The 15,065-nt window shown below is 38.0% G+C and overlaps 1 protein-coding gene across 3 annotated transcripts in view; it reads left to right on the plus strand.

Moving 5' to 3' along the window:
- LOC123527419 (uncharacterized) overlaps nucleotides 1-15,065 on the plus strand; it is a 176,033-nt gene that overhangs the window by 47,822 nt on the left and 113,146 nt on the right. For all 3 annotated transcript variants that reach the window (XM_045306860.2, XM_053523311.1, XM_045306859.2), the window contains exons 5-6: nucleotides 2,951-3,072; nucleotides 13,246-13,332. In XM_045306860.2, coding sequence (XP_045162795.2) covers nucleotides 2,951-3,072; nucleotides 13,246-13,332 — 209 coding nt within the window. The remainder of the gene's footprint in view (nucleotides 1-2,950; nucleotides 3,073-13,245; nucleotides 13,333-15,065) is intronic.

Below are 15,065 nucleotides of genomic sequence, written 5' to 3' on the forward strand. Positions count from 1 at the left end.
GACCCAGGTCCGTAGCTCAAAGGTCAAGGTCACACTTAAAGGTCATTTTTCATGATAGTGCATTGATGGGCGTGTCCGGTCCATATCATTGTCATTCATGCATGGATTTTAAAATAACTACGCATGAATGTGTGACACAGTAAGACGACGTGTCGCACGCAAGACCCAGCTCCGTAGGTCAAAGGTTCTAAACTCTAACATCGGCCATAACTTTTCATTCAAAGTGCCATCGGGGGCATGTGTCATCCTATGGAGACAGCTCTTGTTTATTCTATCTTCATAAAATTTGGTCTGAATGTTTGTTATCATGAAGTGTTGGATGATTTTAGATCTTGGTCATGTGGGATCAAAAACTAGGTCACTAGGTCAAATTAAAGGAAAAGCTTGTATATACTCTAGAGGCCACTTTTTTGCTCCAATCTTCCCGAAACTTTGTCAGAATGTTTGTTTTCATGAAATTTTGGACAAGGTCGAATCTGGGTTTGTAGGGTAAAAAACAAGGTCACTAGGTCAAATCAAAGAAAATGCTTGTTTACACTCTAGAGGCCACAATTTTTGATCCAATCTTAATGAAAATTGGACAGAATATTTGTCTCCATGAAATCACTAGGTCAAACATGTTTACACTGTTATGGTGTGTTACTCAGGTGAGCAACCAAGGGCCATTTTGGCCCTCTTGTTTACTGAGCTATTGCCCTTTTAGTATTCAGTGTAGTATACTATAGTACCATTTCTTGTCTGGATTATTCCTCAGCAACAGTGGGATGGAATTCATCGAAATTTCATAGGAAGAGAAGGGCATATTGTCTTCATGGTCTGGTTGTATGGTTTTATACTGACTTTTGACCCTTTGATTATTCAACATTAGTATACTATAGAACCAATTCTTATCCAATGCACTTCACAGCAACCACTGGCTTGAATTCATCAAAACTTCATAGGGAGCTTCACTCTTAAAAGGAGATGTGTATGTTTTCTTCATGTACCGGCCAGCTGATTTTTCACTGAGTTATTGCAGTTTGATTATTCAACATTAGTTTAATTGCTATAGTACCATTTTTTGTTCGGACTTTTCCTCAGCAACCACTGGCTCTAATCTATTGAAACTTAATAGGAAGCTTCACTCCTAAGAGGAAATACATTATCAAGTCATCTCTTAAATTTATTCATTATGTGAACTTTTAGAGGCTGTTAGAGCTGAAAATAGAAAAAAACTTCTTGAAGATTTTGGAGCAAATGTTTGGACAGAATGATATTGCAGATTTCAACAAATGAATGCAGAATATTATTATGTTTTAGAGTCCAGTTAGTAATTAAGCTAGGACAAGCTTTGATAAATGATTTGAAAATTAAAATCTGTATATTATCTGGACTGTAGGAACCCATGACCTACAGGTAATATTCCAAACAGACACCACAAATTATGTATGGATGCTAAACAGGTATTAATTTATATTGGAAGCCTTGAATGGTGTAACGAGCTCAGAGAGTTAAGCTTGTGATTTTTATACACCAAAAGGGACATATGTTATGACGCCAGTGTCCATCTGTCCGTCCGTTAGCAATTTCATGTCCACTTTGTAACTCTTGAACCCCTTGCAGGATTTCGAAGAAACTTGACACAAATGTTCACCAAAGGATGGCTCTCTTCAAGGTCAAGGTCACACTTAGGGGTCAAAGGTAATACCTTTGGGCATATATTGCTCTGCATTGCGGTGATCTTGTTAGGGATATTTCCATGTCTAGAATTTCAACCAGATTAAAAGATTAGGACATTCCTTACTCAACATCCCTTTATGGCCATTGTGAGATTTCAGCCTAATATAGCTGTCACTCAGACTGCACTGATCAGGGAAGTTTCTTGCTCAGCATATGCAAATTTATTATGCCCCGCTTTAAAGAAGGAGGGGTATATTGTTTTGCAGATGTCAGTCCGTCTGTATGTAGACCAGTCCGTTTCCAGATAATAACTCAAGAAAGCTTGGGCCTAGGATCATGAAAGTTGATAGGGAGGTTGTTCATAAACAGCAGACGACCCCTATTGATTTTGAGATCAGTAGGTCAAAGGTCAAGGTCACAGTGACCTGTAACAGTTGAACGGTTTCCGGATGATAGCTCAAGAACACTTGGGCCTAGGATCATGAAAGTTAATAGGGAGGTTGGTCATGACCAGCAGATGACCCCTATTGATTTTGAGGTCAGAAGGTCAAAGGTCAAGGTCACAAAGATTCGGAACAGTTAAACGGTTTCCAGATGATAACACAAGAATCTATTGACTTTGAGGTCAGTAGGTCAAAGGTCAAAGTCACAGTGACCTGGAACAGTTAAACCGTTTCCAGACGATAACTTGAGAAAGCTTGGGCCTAGGATCACGAAACTTAAAAGGGAGGTTGATCATGATCAGCAAATGATCCCTATTGATTTTGAGGTCAGTAGGTCAAAGGTCAAGGTCACAGTGACCCGGAACATTTTAATGGTTTCTGAATGATAACTCAAGAACTTTTGGGCTTAGGATCATGAAAGTTGATTGGGAGGTTGGTCATGACCAGCAGATTACCCTATTGATTTTGAGGTCAGTAGGCCAGAGGTCAAGGTCGCATTTCCCCGGAACAGTTAAACAGTTTCCGGACAATTACTTGAGAACGCTTGGGCCTAGGATCATTAAACTTAATAGGGAGGTTGATCATGGCTAGCAGATAACCCTATTAATTTTGAGGTCAGTAGGTCAAAGGTAAAGGTCACATTGACCCAGATCGGTAGAACTTTTGTGTAGAGTGATCAAATAATATCTGTTCCTTGTGCAATTACTGAATGCATCAAGGGGGGCATTTTGTGTTCTACGAGCTCTTGTTGCATTAATTGTAAACCTTGGTTGTTTGTATACTATATTTACCAGGTCATATGATGTTATTTATTTATTTTATTAATTTTATGAGGTTTGTTTTTGCAGTCGAGACACAACAGTGAAAGTATGGGACATTGAGACATTATCAGAACTGCGTAGTTTAGGAAGTCATACTGGATGTGTTACTGATGTTATTGTATTACCTGGCGATGTTGCTGCAAAACTAGGTACTTGACCTGTTACTGAAATTGCTGTATTGCATAGCAATGTTGCTGCAAAACTAGGCACTTGATCTGTTACTGAAGTTGTTGTATAACCTGGCTATGTTGCTGTAAAACTAGGTACTTGATCTGTTAGTAAAGTTGTTATACCCCCACAAACGAAGTTTGGGGGGTATATAGGAGTGAGCTTGTCGGTCGGTCTATCTGTCTGTCAGTCGGTAGTTCCATTGGATTCCATGGTTTCCAGGCAATAACTCATGAAAGGCTTGACAAATTTAAATCATTTTTGGTACACAGGTATAACATAAAATACAGGTCAAGTTCGACTTTGAGGTCAGTAGGTCAAAGGTCAAGGTCACAATGGTCCGGAACAGTTAAACGGTTTTGGGATGATAAACTGGGAAGCTTGGACTTAGGATCATAAATTTTTGTACACAGGTGTAACATCATAAAATACAGGTCAAGTTTGACATTGAGGTCAGTAGGTCAAGGGTCAAGGTCCCAATGACCTGGAACAGTTTAACTGTTTCCGTATGATAACTTGAGAAAGCTTGGGCCTAGGATCACGAAAGTTGATAGGGAGGTTTGACATGACCAGCAGATGACACCTATTGATTTTGAGTTCAGTAGGTCAAAGGTCAAGGTCACAGTGACCTGGAACAGTTAAACCATTTCCGGACAATAACTTGAGAATGCTTGGGCCTAGGATTACAAAAATTAATAGGGAGGTGATCATGACCAGCAGATGACCCCTATCGATTTTGAGGTTCGACTTTGACATTGGCTTACTTCTGCAACAATGCCTTATTGTGGAGGTATAATTTATCACTTCAGTGACAGTCCTAAGTATATTGCCTGGCAATGTTGCTGCAAAACTAAGTACTTGACCTGTTACTGTTGTTGTTGTATTATCTGGCATTGTTGCTGCAAAACTAAGTACTTGACCTGTTACTGATATTGTTGTATTACCTGGCAATGTTGCTGCAAATCTAGGTACTTGACCTTTTAATGAAGTTGCTGTATTACATAGCAATGTTGCTTCAATACTAGGTACTTGATCTGTTACTGATGTTGTTGTATTACATAGCAATGTTGCTGTAAATCTAGGTACTTGACCTTTTAATGAAGTTGCTGTATTACATAGCAATGTTGCTGCAAATCTAGGTACTTGACCTTTTAATGAAGTTGCTGTATTACATAGCAATGTTGCTTCAATACTAGGTACTTGATCTGTTACTGATGTTGTTGTATTACATAGCAATGTTGCTGTACATTTAGATACTTGACCTGTTACTGAAGTTGCTGTATTACCTAGCAATGTTGCTGCAAAACTAGGTACTTGATCTGTTACTGAATTGTTGTATTTCCTGGCAATGTTGCTGCAAATCTAGGTACTTGACCTTTTAATGAAGTTGCTGTATTACATAGCAATGTTGCTTCAATACTAGGTACTTGATCTGTTACTGATGTTGTTGTATTACATAGCAATGTTGCTGTACATTTAGATACTTGACCTGTTACTGAAGTTGCTGTATTACCTAGCAATGTTGCTGCAAAACTAGGTACTTGATCTGTTACTGAATTGTTGTATTTCCTGGCAATGTTGCTGCAAATCTAGGTACTTGACCTGTTACTGATGTTGTTGTATTTCCTGGCAATGTTGCTGCAAAACTAGGTACTTGACCTGTAACTGATGTTGTTGTATTACCAGGCAGTGTTGCTGCAAAACTAGGTACTTGACCTGTTACTGATGATGTTGTATTACCTGGCATTGTTGCTGCAAAACTAAGTACTTGACCTGTTACTGATATTGTTGTATTACCTGGCAATGTTGCTGCAAATCTAGGTACTTGACCTTTTAATGAAGTTGCTGTATTACATAGCAATGTTGCTTCAATACTAGGTACTTGATCTGTTACTGATGTTGTTGTATTACATAGCAATGTTGCTGTAAATTTAGATACTTGACCTGTTACTGAAGTTGCTGTATTACCTAGCAATGTTGCTGCAAAACTAGGTACTTGATCTGTTACTGAATTGTTGTATTTCCTGGCAGTGTTGCTGCAAATCTAGGTACTTGACCTGTTACTGTTGTTGTTGTAATATCTGGCATTGTTGCTGCAAAACTAAGTACTTGACCTGTTACTGATATTGTTGTATTACCTGGCAATGTTGCTGCAAATCTAGGTACTTGACCTTTTAATGAAGTTGCTGTATTACATAGCAATGTTGCTTCAATACTAGGTACTTGATCTGTTACTGATGTTGTTGTATTACATAGCAATGTTGCTGTAAATTTAGATACTTGACCTGTTACTGAAGTTGCTGTATTACCTAGCAATGTTGCTGCAAAGCTAGGTACTTGATCTGTTACTGAATTGTTGTATTTCCTGGCAGTGTTGCTGCAAATCTAGGTACTTGACCTTTTAATGAAGTTGCTGTATTACATAGCAATGTTGCTTCAATACTAGGTACTTGATCTGTTACTGATGTTGTTGTATTACATAGCAATGTTGCTGTACATTTAGATACTTGACCTGTTACTGAAGTTGCTGTATTACCTAGCAATGTTGCTGCAAAACTAGGTACTTGATCTGTTACTGAATTGTTGTATTTCCTGGCAATGTTGCTGCAAATCTAGGTACTTGACCTGTTACTGATGTTGTTGTATTTCCTGGCAATGTTGCTGCAAAACTAGGTACTTGACCTGTAACTGATGTTGTTGTATTACCAGGCAGTGTTGCTGCAAAACTAGGTACTTGACCTGTTACTGATGTTGTTGTATTACCTGGCAGTGTTGCTGCAAAACTAGGTACTTGACCTGTTACTGATGTTGTTGTATTACCAGGCAGTGTTGCTGCAAAACTAGGTACTTGACCTGTTACTGATGTTGTTGTATTTCCTGGCAGTGTTGCTGTAAATCTAGGTACTTGACCTGTTACTGAAGTTGTTGTATTACATAGCAATGTTGCTGTAAATCTAGGTACTTGACCTGTTACTGAAGTTGTAGTATTACATAGCAGTGTTGCTGTAAAACTAGGTACTTGACCTGTTACTGAAGTTGCTGTATTACATAGCTATGTTGCTGTAAAACTAGGTACTTGACCTGTTACTGAAGTTGCTGTATTACATAGCAATGTTGCTGTAAATCTAGGTACTTGACCTGTTACTGAAGTTGTTGTTTTACATAGCAATGTTGCTGTAAATCTAGGTACTTGACCTGTTACTGAAGTTGCTGTATTACATAGCAATGTTGCTGTAAATCTAGGTACTTGACCTGTTACTGAAGTTGCTGTATTACATAGCAATGTTGCTGTAAATCTAGGTACTTGACCTGTTACTGAAGTTGTTGTATTACATAGCAATGTTGCTGTAAATCTAGGTACTTGACCTGTTACTGAAGTTGTTGTATTACATAGCAATGTTGCTGTAAATCTAAGTACTTGACCTGTTACTGAAGTTGCTGTATTACATAGCAATGTTGCTGTAAATCTAGGTACTTGACCTGTTACTGAAGTTGCTGTTTACATAGCAGTGTTGCTGTATACTGAAGTTGCTGTATTACATAGCAATGTTGCTGTAAATCTAGGTACTTGACCTGTTACTGAAGTTGCTGTATTACATAGCAGTGTTGCTGTAAAACTAGGTACTTGACCTGTTACTGAAGTTGCTGTATTACATAGCAGTGTAGCTGTAAAACTAGGTACTTGACCTGTTACTGATGTTGCTGTATTACATAGCAATGTTGCTGTAAATCTAGGTACTTGTCCTGTTACTGAAGTTGCTGTATTACATAGCAGTGTTGCTGTAAATCTAGGTACTTGACCTGTTACTGATGTTGCTGTATTACATAGCAATGTTGCTGTAAATCTAGGTACTTGACCTGTTACTGAAGTTGCTATATTACATAGCAGTGTTGCTGTAAAACTAGGTACTTGTCCTGTTACTGATTTGTTGTATTACCAGGCAATGTTGCTGCAAAACTAGATACTTGACTTGTTACTGATTTGTTTTATTACCAGGCAATGTTGCTGCAAAACTAGATTCTTGACCTGTTACTGATTTCTTGTATTACCGTATAGCGGGTTAATTCTGTGGGTTTTCATTTCTGCTAAATCTGCGGGCCGAGGCTGTCAAACAGAAATAAATTCCGCACATTTAAACTATCAGCAGAATTTTTTGATGCAGAAATAAACTTTGATATTCCGTTTAATATAATGAAAAGAAATCAGATTTAAACATAAATCAGCTGCGCCAACTTCACTGTCCTAGATTCCAACCTAGATAATGCCACCAAGACATAACTGACGAGAATGATATGCATTTAGGTCGTTAATTAGCAGTAAATGCGGTAGCTATTTCCCATGCACAGAATTTACTTCCGGTTTATGCAAAACGTAAAAATTAATTCCTGCTTTTCTTGAAGGTTGCAGAAATAAAGAACGCAGAAATAAACTAGGCCCATTTTAGGACAAAACCGTAGAATTTTTTTGCCCACTAAATTAACCCACTATACGGTACCTGGCAGTGTTGCTGCAAAAGTAGTACTTGACCTGCTACTGATGTTGTTGTATTACCAGACTATGTTGCTGCAAAACTAAGTACTTGACCTGTTACTGATGTTGTTTATTACCTGACAATGTTGCTGCAAAACTAGTACTTGACCTGTTACTAATGTTGTTGTATTACCAGACAATGTTGCTGCAAAACTAAGTATTTGACATGTTACTGATGTGTTGTTGTATTACCAGACAATGTTGCTGCAAAACTAAGTACGTGACCTGTTACTGATTTGTTGTATTACCAGACAATGTTGCTGCAAAACTAAGTACTTGACCTGTTACTGATGTTGTTGTATTACCTGGCAGTGTTGCTGCAAAACTAAGTACTTGACCTGATACTGATGTTGTTGTATTACCTGACAATGTTGCTGCAAAACTAAGTACTTGACCTGTTACTGATGTTGTTGTATTACCTGGCAGTGTTGCTGCAAAACTAGGTACTTGACCTGTTACTAATGTTGTTGTATTACCAGACAATGTTGCTGCAAAACTAAGTACTTGACCTGTTACTGATGTGTTGTTGTATTACCAGACAATGTTGCTGCAAAACTAGGTACTTGACCTGTTACTGATGTTGTTGTATTACCTGGCAGTGTTGCTGCAAAACTAGGTACTTGACCTGTTACTGATGTTGTTGTATTACATAGCAGTGTTGCTGTAAATCTAGGTACTTGACCTGTTACTGATGTTGCTGTATTACATAGCAATGTTGCTGTAAAACTAGGTACTTGACCTGTTACTGAAGTTGCTATATTACATAGCAGTGTTGCTGTAAAACTAGGTACTTGTCCTGTTACTGATTTGTTGTATTACCAGGCAATGTTGCTGCAAAACTAGATACTTGAGATGTTACTGATTTGTTTTATTACCAGGCAATGTTGCTGCAAAACTAGATCATGACCTGTTTCTGATTTCTTGTATTACCGTATAGCGGGTTAATTCTGTGGGTTTTCATTTCTGCTAAATCTGCGGGCCGAGGCTGTCAAACAGAAATAAATTCCGCACATTTAAACTATCAGCAGAATTTTTTGATGCAGAAATAAACTTTGATATTCCGCTTAATATAATGAAAAGAAATCAGATTTAAACATAAATCAGCTGCGCCAACTTCACTGTCCTAGATTCCAACCTAGATAATGCCACCAAGACATAACTGACGAGATTGATATGCATTTAGGTCGTTAATTAGCAGTAAATGCGGTAGCTATTTCCCATGCACAGAATTTACTTCCGGTTTATGCAAAACGTAAAAATTAATTCCTGCTTTTCTCGAAGGTCGCAGAAATAAAGAACGCAGAAATAAACTAGGCCCATTTTAGGACAAAACCGTAGAATTTTTTTGCCCACTAAATTAACCCACTATACGGTACCTGGCAGTGTTGCTGCAAAAGTAGTACTTGACCTGTTACTGATGTTGTTGTATTACCAGACTATGTTGCTGCAAAACTAGTACTTGACCTGTCACTAATGTTGTTGTATTACCAGACAATGTTGCTGCAAAACTAAGTATTTGACATGTTACTGATGTGTTGTTGTATTACCAGACAATGTTGCTGCAAAACTAAGTACTTGACCTGTTACTGATTTGTTGTATTACCAGACAATGTTGCTGCAAAACTAAGTACTTGACCTATTACTGATGTTGTTGTATTACCTGGCAGTGTTGCTGCAAAACTAAGTACTTGACCTGATACTGATGTTGTTGTATTACCTGACAATGTTGCTGCAAAACTAAGTACTTGACCTGTTACTGATGTTGTTGTATTACCTGACAATGTTGCTGCAAAACTAGGTACTTGACCTGTTACTAATGTTGTTGTATTACCAGACAATGTTGCTGCAAAACTAAGTACTTGACCTGTTACTGATGTGTTGTTGTATTACCAGACAATGTTGCTGCAAAACTAGGTACTTGACCTGTTACTGATGTTGTTGTATTACCTGGCAGTGTTGCTGCAAAACTAGGTACTTGACCTGTTACTGATGTTGTTGTATTACCTGGCAGTGTTGCTGCAAAACTAGGTACTTGACCTGTTACTGATGTTGTTGTATTACCTGGCAGTGTTGCTGCAAAACTAGGTACTTGACCTGTTACTGATGTTGTTGTATTACCTGGCAGTGTTGCTGCAAAACTAGGTACTTGACCTGTTACTGATGTTGTTGTATTACCTGGCAGTGTTGCTGCAAAACTAGGTACTTGACCTGTTACTGATGTTGTTGTATTACCTGGCAGTGTTGCTGCAAAAACTAAGTACTTGACCTGTTACTGATGTTGTTGTATTACCTGGCAGTGTTGCTGCAAAACTAGGTACTTGACCTGTTACTGATGTTGTTGTATTACCTGGCAGTGTTGCTGCAAAACTAGGTACTTGACCTGTTACTGATGTTGTTGTATTACCAGACAATGTTGCTGCAAAACTAAGTACTTGACCTGTTACTGATTTGTTGTATTACCAGACAACATTGCTGCAAAACTAAGTACTTGACCTGTTACTGATGTTGTTGTATTACCTGGCAGTGTTGCTGCAAAACTAGGTACTTGACCTGTTACTGATGTTGTTGTATTACCTGGCAGTGTTGCTGCAAAACTAGGTACTTGACCTGTTACTGATGTTGTTGTATTACCTGGCAGTGTTGCTGCAAAACTAGGTACTTGACCTGTTACTGATGTTGTTGTATTACCTGGCAGTGTTGCTGCAAAACTAGGTACTTGACCTGTTACTAATGTTGTTGTATTACCAGACAATGTTGCTGCAAAACTAAGTACTTGACCTGTTACTGATGTGTTGTTGTATTACCAGACAATGTTGCTGCAAAACTAGGTACTTGACCTGTTACTGATGTTGTTGTATTACCTGGCAGTGTTGCTGCAAAACTAGGTACTTGACCTGTTACTGATGTTGTTGTATTACCTGGCAGTGTTGCTGCAAAACTAGGTACTTGACCTGTTACTGATGTTGTTGTATTACCTGGCAGTGTTGCTGCAAAACTAGGTACTTGACCTGGCAGTGTTGCTGCAAAAGTAGGTACTTGACCTGTTACTGATGTTGTTGTATTACCAGGCAGTGTTGCTGCAAAACTAGGTACTTGACCTGTTACTGATGTTGTTGTATTACCTGGTAGTGTTGCTGCAAAAGTAGGTACTTGACCTGTTACTGATGTTGTTGTATTGCCTGGCAGTGTTGCTGCAAAACTAGGTACTTGACCAGTTACTGATGTTGTTGTATTACCTGGTAATGTTGCTGCAAAACTAGGTACTTGACCTGTTACTGATGTTGTTGTATTACCTGGCAGTGTTGCTGCAAAACTAGGTACTTGACCTGTTACTGATGTTGTTGTATTACCTGACAATGTTGCTGCAAAACTAAGTACTTGACCTGTTACTGATGTTGTTGTATTACCAGACAATGTTGCTGCAAAACTAAGTACTTGACCTGTTACTGATTTGTTGTATTACCTGGCAGTGTTGCTGCAAAACTAGGTACTTGACCTGTTACTGATGTTGTTGTATTACCTGACAATGTTGCTGCAAAAGTAGGTACTTGACCTGTTACTGATGTTGTTGTATTACCTGGCAGTGTTGCTGCAAAACTAAGTACTTGATCTGTTACTGATGTTGTTGTATTACCTGGCAGTGTTGCTGCAAAATTAGGTACTTGACCTGTTACTTACTTGTTGTATTACCTGGCAGTGTTGCTGCAAAACTAGGTACTTGACCTGTTACTTACTTGTTGTATTACCTGGCAATGTTGCTGCAAAACTAGGTACTTGACCTGTTACTTACTTGTTGTATTACCTGGCAGTGTTGCTGCAAAACTAAGTACTTGACCTGTTACTTACTTGTTGTATTACCTGGCAGTGTTGCTGCAAAACTAAGTACTTGACCTGTTACTTACTTGTTGTATTACCTGGCAATGTTGCTGCAAAACTAGGTACTTGACCTGTTACTTACTTGTTGTATTACCTGGCAATGTTGCTGCAAAACTAAGTACTTGACCTGTTACTTACTTGTTGTATTACCTGGCAGTGTTGCTGCAAAACTAAGTACTTGACCTGTTACTTACTTGTTGTATTACCTGGCAATGTTGCTGCAAAACTAGGTACTTGACCTGTTACTTACTTGTTGTATTACCTGGCAATGTTGCTGCAAAACTAGGTGCTTGATCTGTTACTGATGTTATTGTATTAATTTTACTGTCAAATCGCCCAATAGTGGAGCACGCTGTCTTATAGACAGCTCCTGTTGTACATTTTCTCCCTATACAATATACAAAGCAATGTTTCATATTTTGAATACCCCTGTTCGTCTGACAATAAGCTGCTGTCTGGGGGTATTCATCACCATTAGTGATAGGTCTTGTTTTTTTCAGATTATGAACTTTGATGCAGTTAACTACACATATATCTAAAATAAGTGGTGCCAACTTGAAGTTTATATGCCTTTAATGTGTAATAAATTATTAAATTTAACTGCAGAATTGAAGTGATAAGCTTGTTTGGCGAGGTAGAACAATGCTTATGCAGCCTGCTGTATTTGTCACTTGTGTATTATTACTTAGATTAAGTTTTTACTTTGAAAATTGAACAAAGCTGTTGATATGTTTGTTTCCTTTCCCACAACCAACTACACTTAATTTAAAAGTAACATGTTTTGTTTGTTTGTTTTGGCTTTAACGCTGTAACAGTATCTAAGTTATGTAGTGGAGGACAACCAGTGTTCCAGTGTAATTGAGTATAAACCTGTTCTCCGCAAGTAACAGCCACATTCCCCACATAAATCAGAGGTGAAAAAGGATTGATTTCAGACACAATGTCTTGTATCAAATTGTCATGGAGAACATAAGCCCCGCTGGGGGATCAAACTATGACCCAGTGATCTGTAGAGCTAAGGGAGGCTTAAAAGTAAAATTGATCTCAGTAAATATAGTTCACCTTAAATTATAAAAGCCTATAATAAATTGGTTTTCTGGTGCTAATAAAACCTGATACCAAAACTATTTTTCAGATAATGGTTTTTGTCTCGCCCGCTTGCTAAACCAAAGACATAGTTGTCCAAATGGCTCTTCGGTGTATGTGCGTGCGTCAGTGTGTGCGTGCGTCAGTCCGGATTTGTTTGTCCGGACCATAACTTTCACATGCATGGAACAATTTTGTTTATATTTGGCATGAATGTTAACTTCAGTGAGACAGAGTGTCATGCGCAATCCCCAGGTTCCAATCTCAAAGGTCAAGGTCACAGTTGGAGGTCAAATTTCATGTCAGATCTTGTCCAGCCCATAACTCTGACATGCATTGAAGAATCTTGTTTATATCTGGCATAAATGTTTAACTAAATAAGAAAGACTCTATCTCAAAAATCAAGGTCACAGTTATGGGTCAAAGGGTGGGCTCGACATGTTGCCCGTGGGCATCTAGTCTTGATGAATCACTTGAAAATGAGCTAATGCCAAAATAAGTATTCCAAAATAAGCTTGTCTGAGAATTAAGCCAGAAGCCTTACAAAAATAGATATTATTTTTATAAAAGGTCAGAACCAGACAAATTGCTGAAGTCACCTCGAATTGGTGTTAATGTTACAGAGTTGCAATATGTATAAAATGTCTATATCTATTTGTAGATACATCAATCATAATATCTGAGGATAATTATCTGATACTGAGTGGATCTACAGACTGCTGCCTTAATGTTTGGTTAGCCAAAACAGGTATGAGTATGTAGGTTTTAGCTCGACCATACAAAGTATATAGAGAGCTATCTTTCTTGACCTGGTGTTGGTGTCGGCAGCGCCTCCTGTTCGGCGTCCACACCTTGGTTAAAATTTTAATGCACTTTCTCTTTTGTTGGGTTTCGTGTCGCACCACAGAGGCGCCCTCCATGAATAATATCACTTTTATACTTAATGTTTTGAAACATTTTACTTCTATCTCTGGTATTGTGCCGCTCCCCCCCCCCCCCCCCCCCCCCACCAATGAGTGGTGGGGGCATATAGATTTGGTCTTGTCCGTGCGTCCGTCAATCTGTCCGTCCGAAGTTCATGACATGCCTTTCTCAAAAAGTATTTGATATAAATTGACGATACCTTGCATGAGTCTTTATCATGATATGAACCTTGCTCAAAAGGTAATAAAAACTATATGATATAAATGGATGAAAACTTGCATGAGTCTTTATCATGATATAAACTTGTACACCTCTTATTTTTGGCTGGCTCCACCCCCTATTTTTAAAGTTATGGCCCCTGAATTAGTCAAAAATGCACATTTTCACCTAATAATGTACCTAGCTCAGAAAGTATTTGATGCAAATTCATGAAACTTTGCTTGAGTCTTTATCATGATATGACCTTGCACATTTGGCATTCTTCTTTGGAATCTTAGCACTTATGAGGGATGATCAATAATTACGTAGACTGCCTCTATATCTTTAATAGTATAAGAACAAGCATTAATAAAAAATATATCAATAGAAACGTTATTCTATCCTCTACTATGTCTGTAAATATCAAAAATATCTGTCTCTCCTACATCAAATGACGGCGACTTGAAAACGCACATTATCGCGCTGCCGGCCCGCGTCGTGATCAGTTTTATCTTGTTTTCAGGTTAAAGTTTTGGTACACTTTCACTCTACCTCTGTTATTACTGAATGGATTTGATTCAAACTTAAAATAGTTGTTCAGCATCATCACCCACATCATATGACACAAGATGCATAACTCTGGCACAATTTTTCATGAATTATTCCCCTTTTTACTTAGAATTTCAGGTTAAAGTTTTATGCACTTTCACTCTATCTCTGTTATTACTGAATGGATCTGATTCAAACTTAAACAATTGTTCAACATCATTACCCTTTTCATATGATGCAAGGTGCATAGCTCTGGGACCAATTTTTCATGAATTATTTCCCCTTTTTACTTAGAATTTTAGGTTAAAGTTTTGATGCACTTTCACTCTGTCTCTGTTATTACTGAATGGATTTGATTCAAACTTAAAATAGTTGTTCAACATCATCACCCACACCATATGACGCAAGGTGCATAACTCTGGCACCAATTTTTTTATTAATTATTCCCCCTTTTTACTTAGAAATTTAGGTTAAAGTTTTGATGCACTTTCACTCTGTCTCTGTTATTACTGAATGGATTTGATTCAAACTTAAAATAGTTGTTCAACATCATCACCTACACTATATGACACAAGCTGCACAACTCTGGCACCAATATTTAATGAATTATGCCCCTTTTTGCTTAGGATATACTTATATAGTGTTTTGATACATTTTATCTTTACCTCTCTTATTACTTTGTTGATATTTTTGACATAGACTCAGGCTATTATGCAATATCTTCATCCACAATTGGAGTCATTAAACACTCCAGTGACAGCTCTAGTTTCCTCAGCTGTGCCAGTTTCACTATCCAGCATCGAAATAGTT

This window comes from Mercenaria mercenaria, chromosome 14, assembly GCF_021730395.1.
Source record: "Mercenaria mercenaria strain notata chromosome 14, MADL_Memer_1, whole genome shotgun sequence".
Lineage (NCBI taxonomy): Eukaryota > Metazoa > Mollusca > Bivalvia > Venerida > Veneridae > Mercenaria > Mercenaria mercenaria.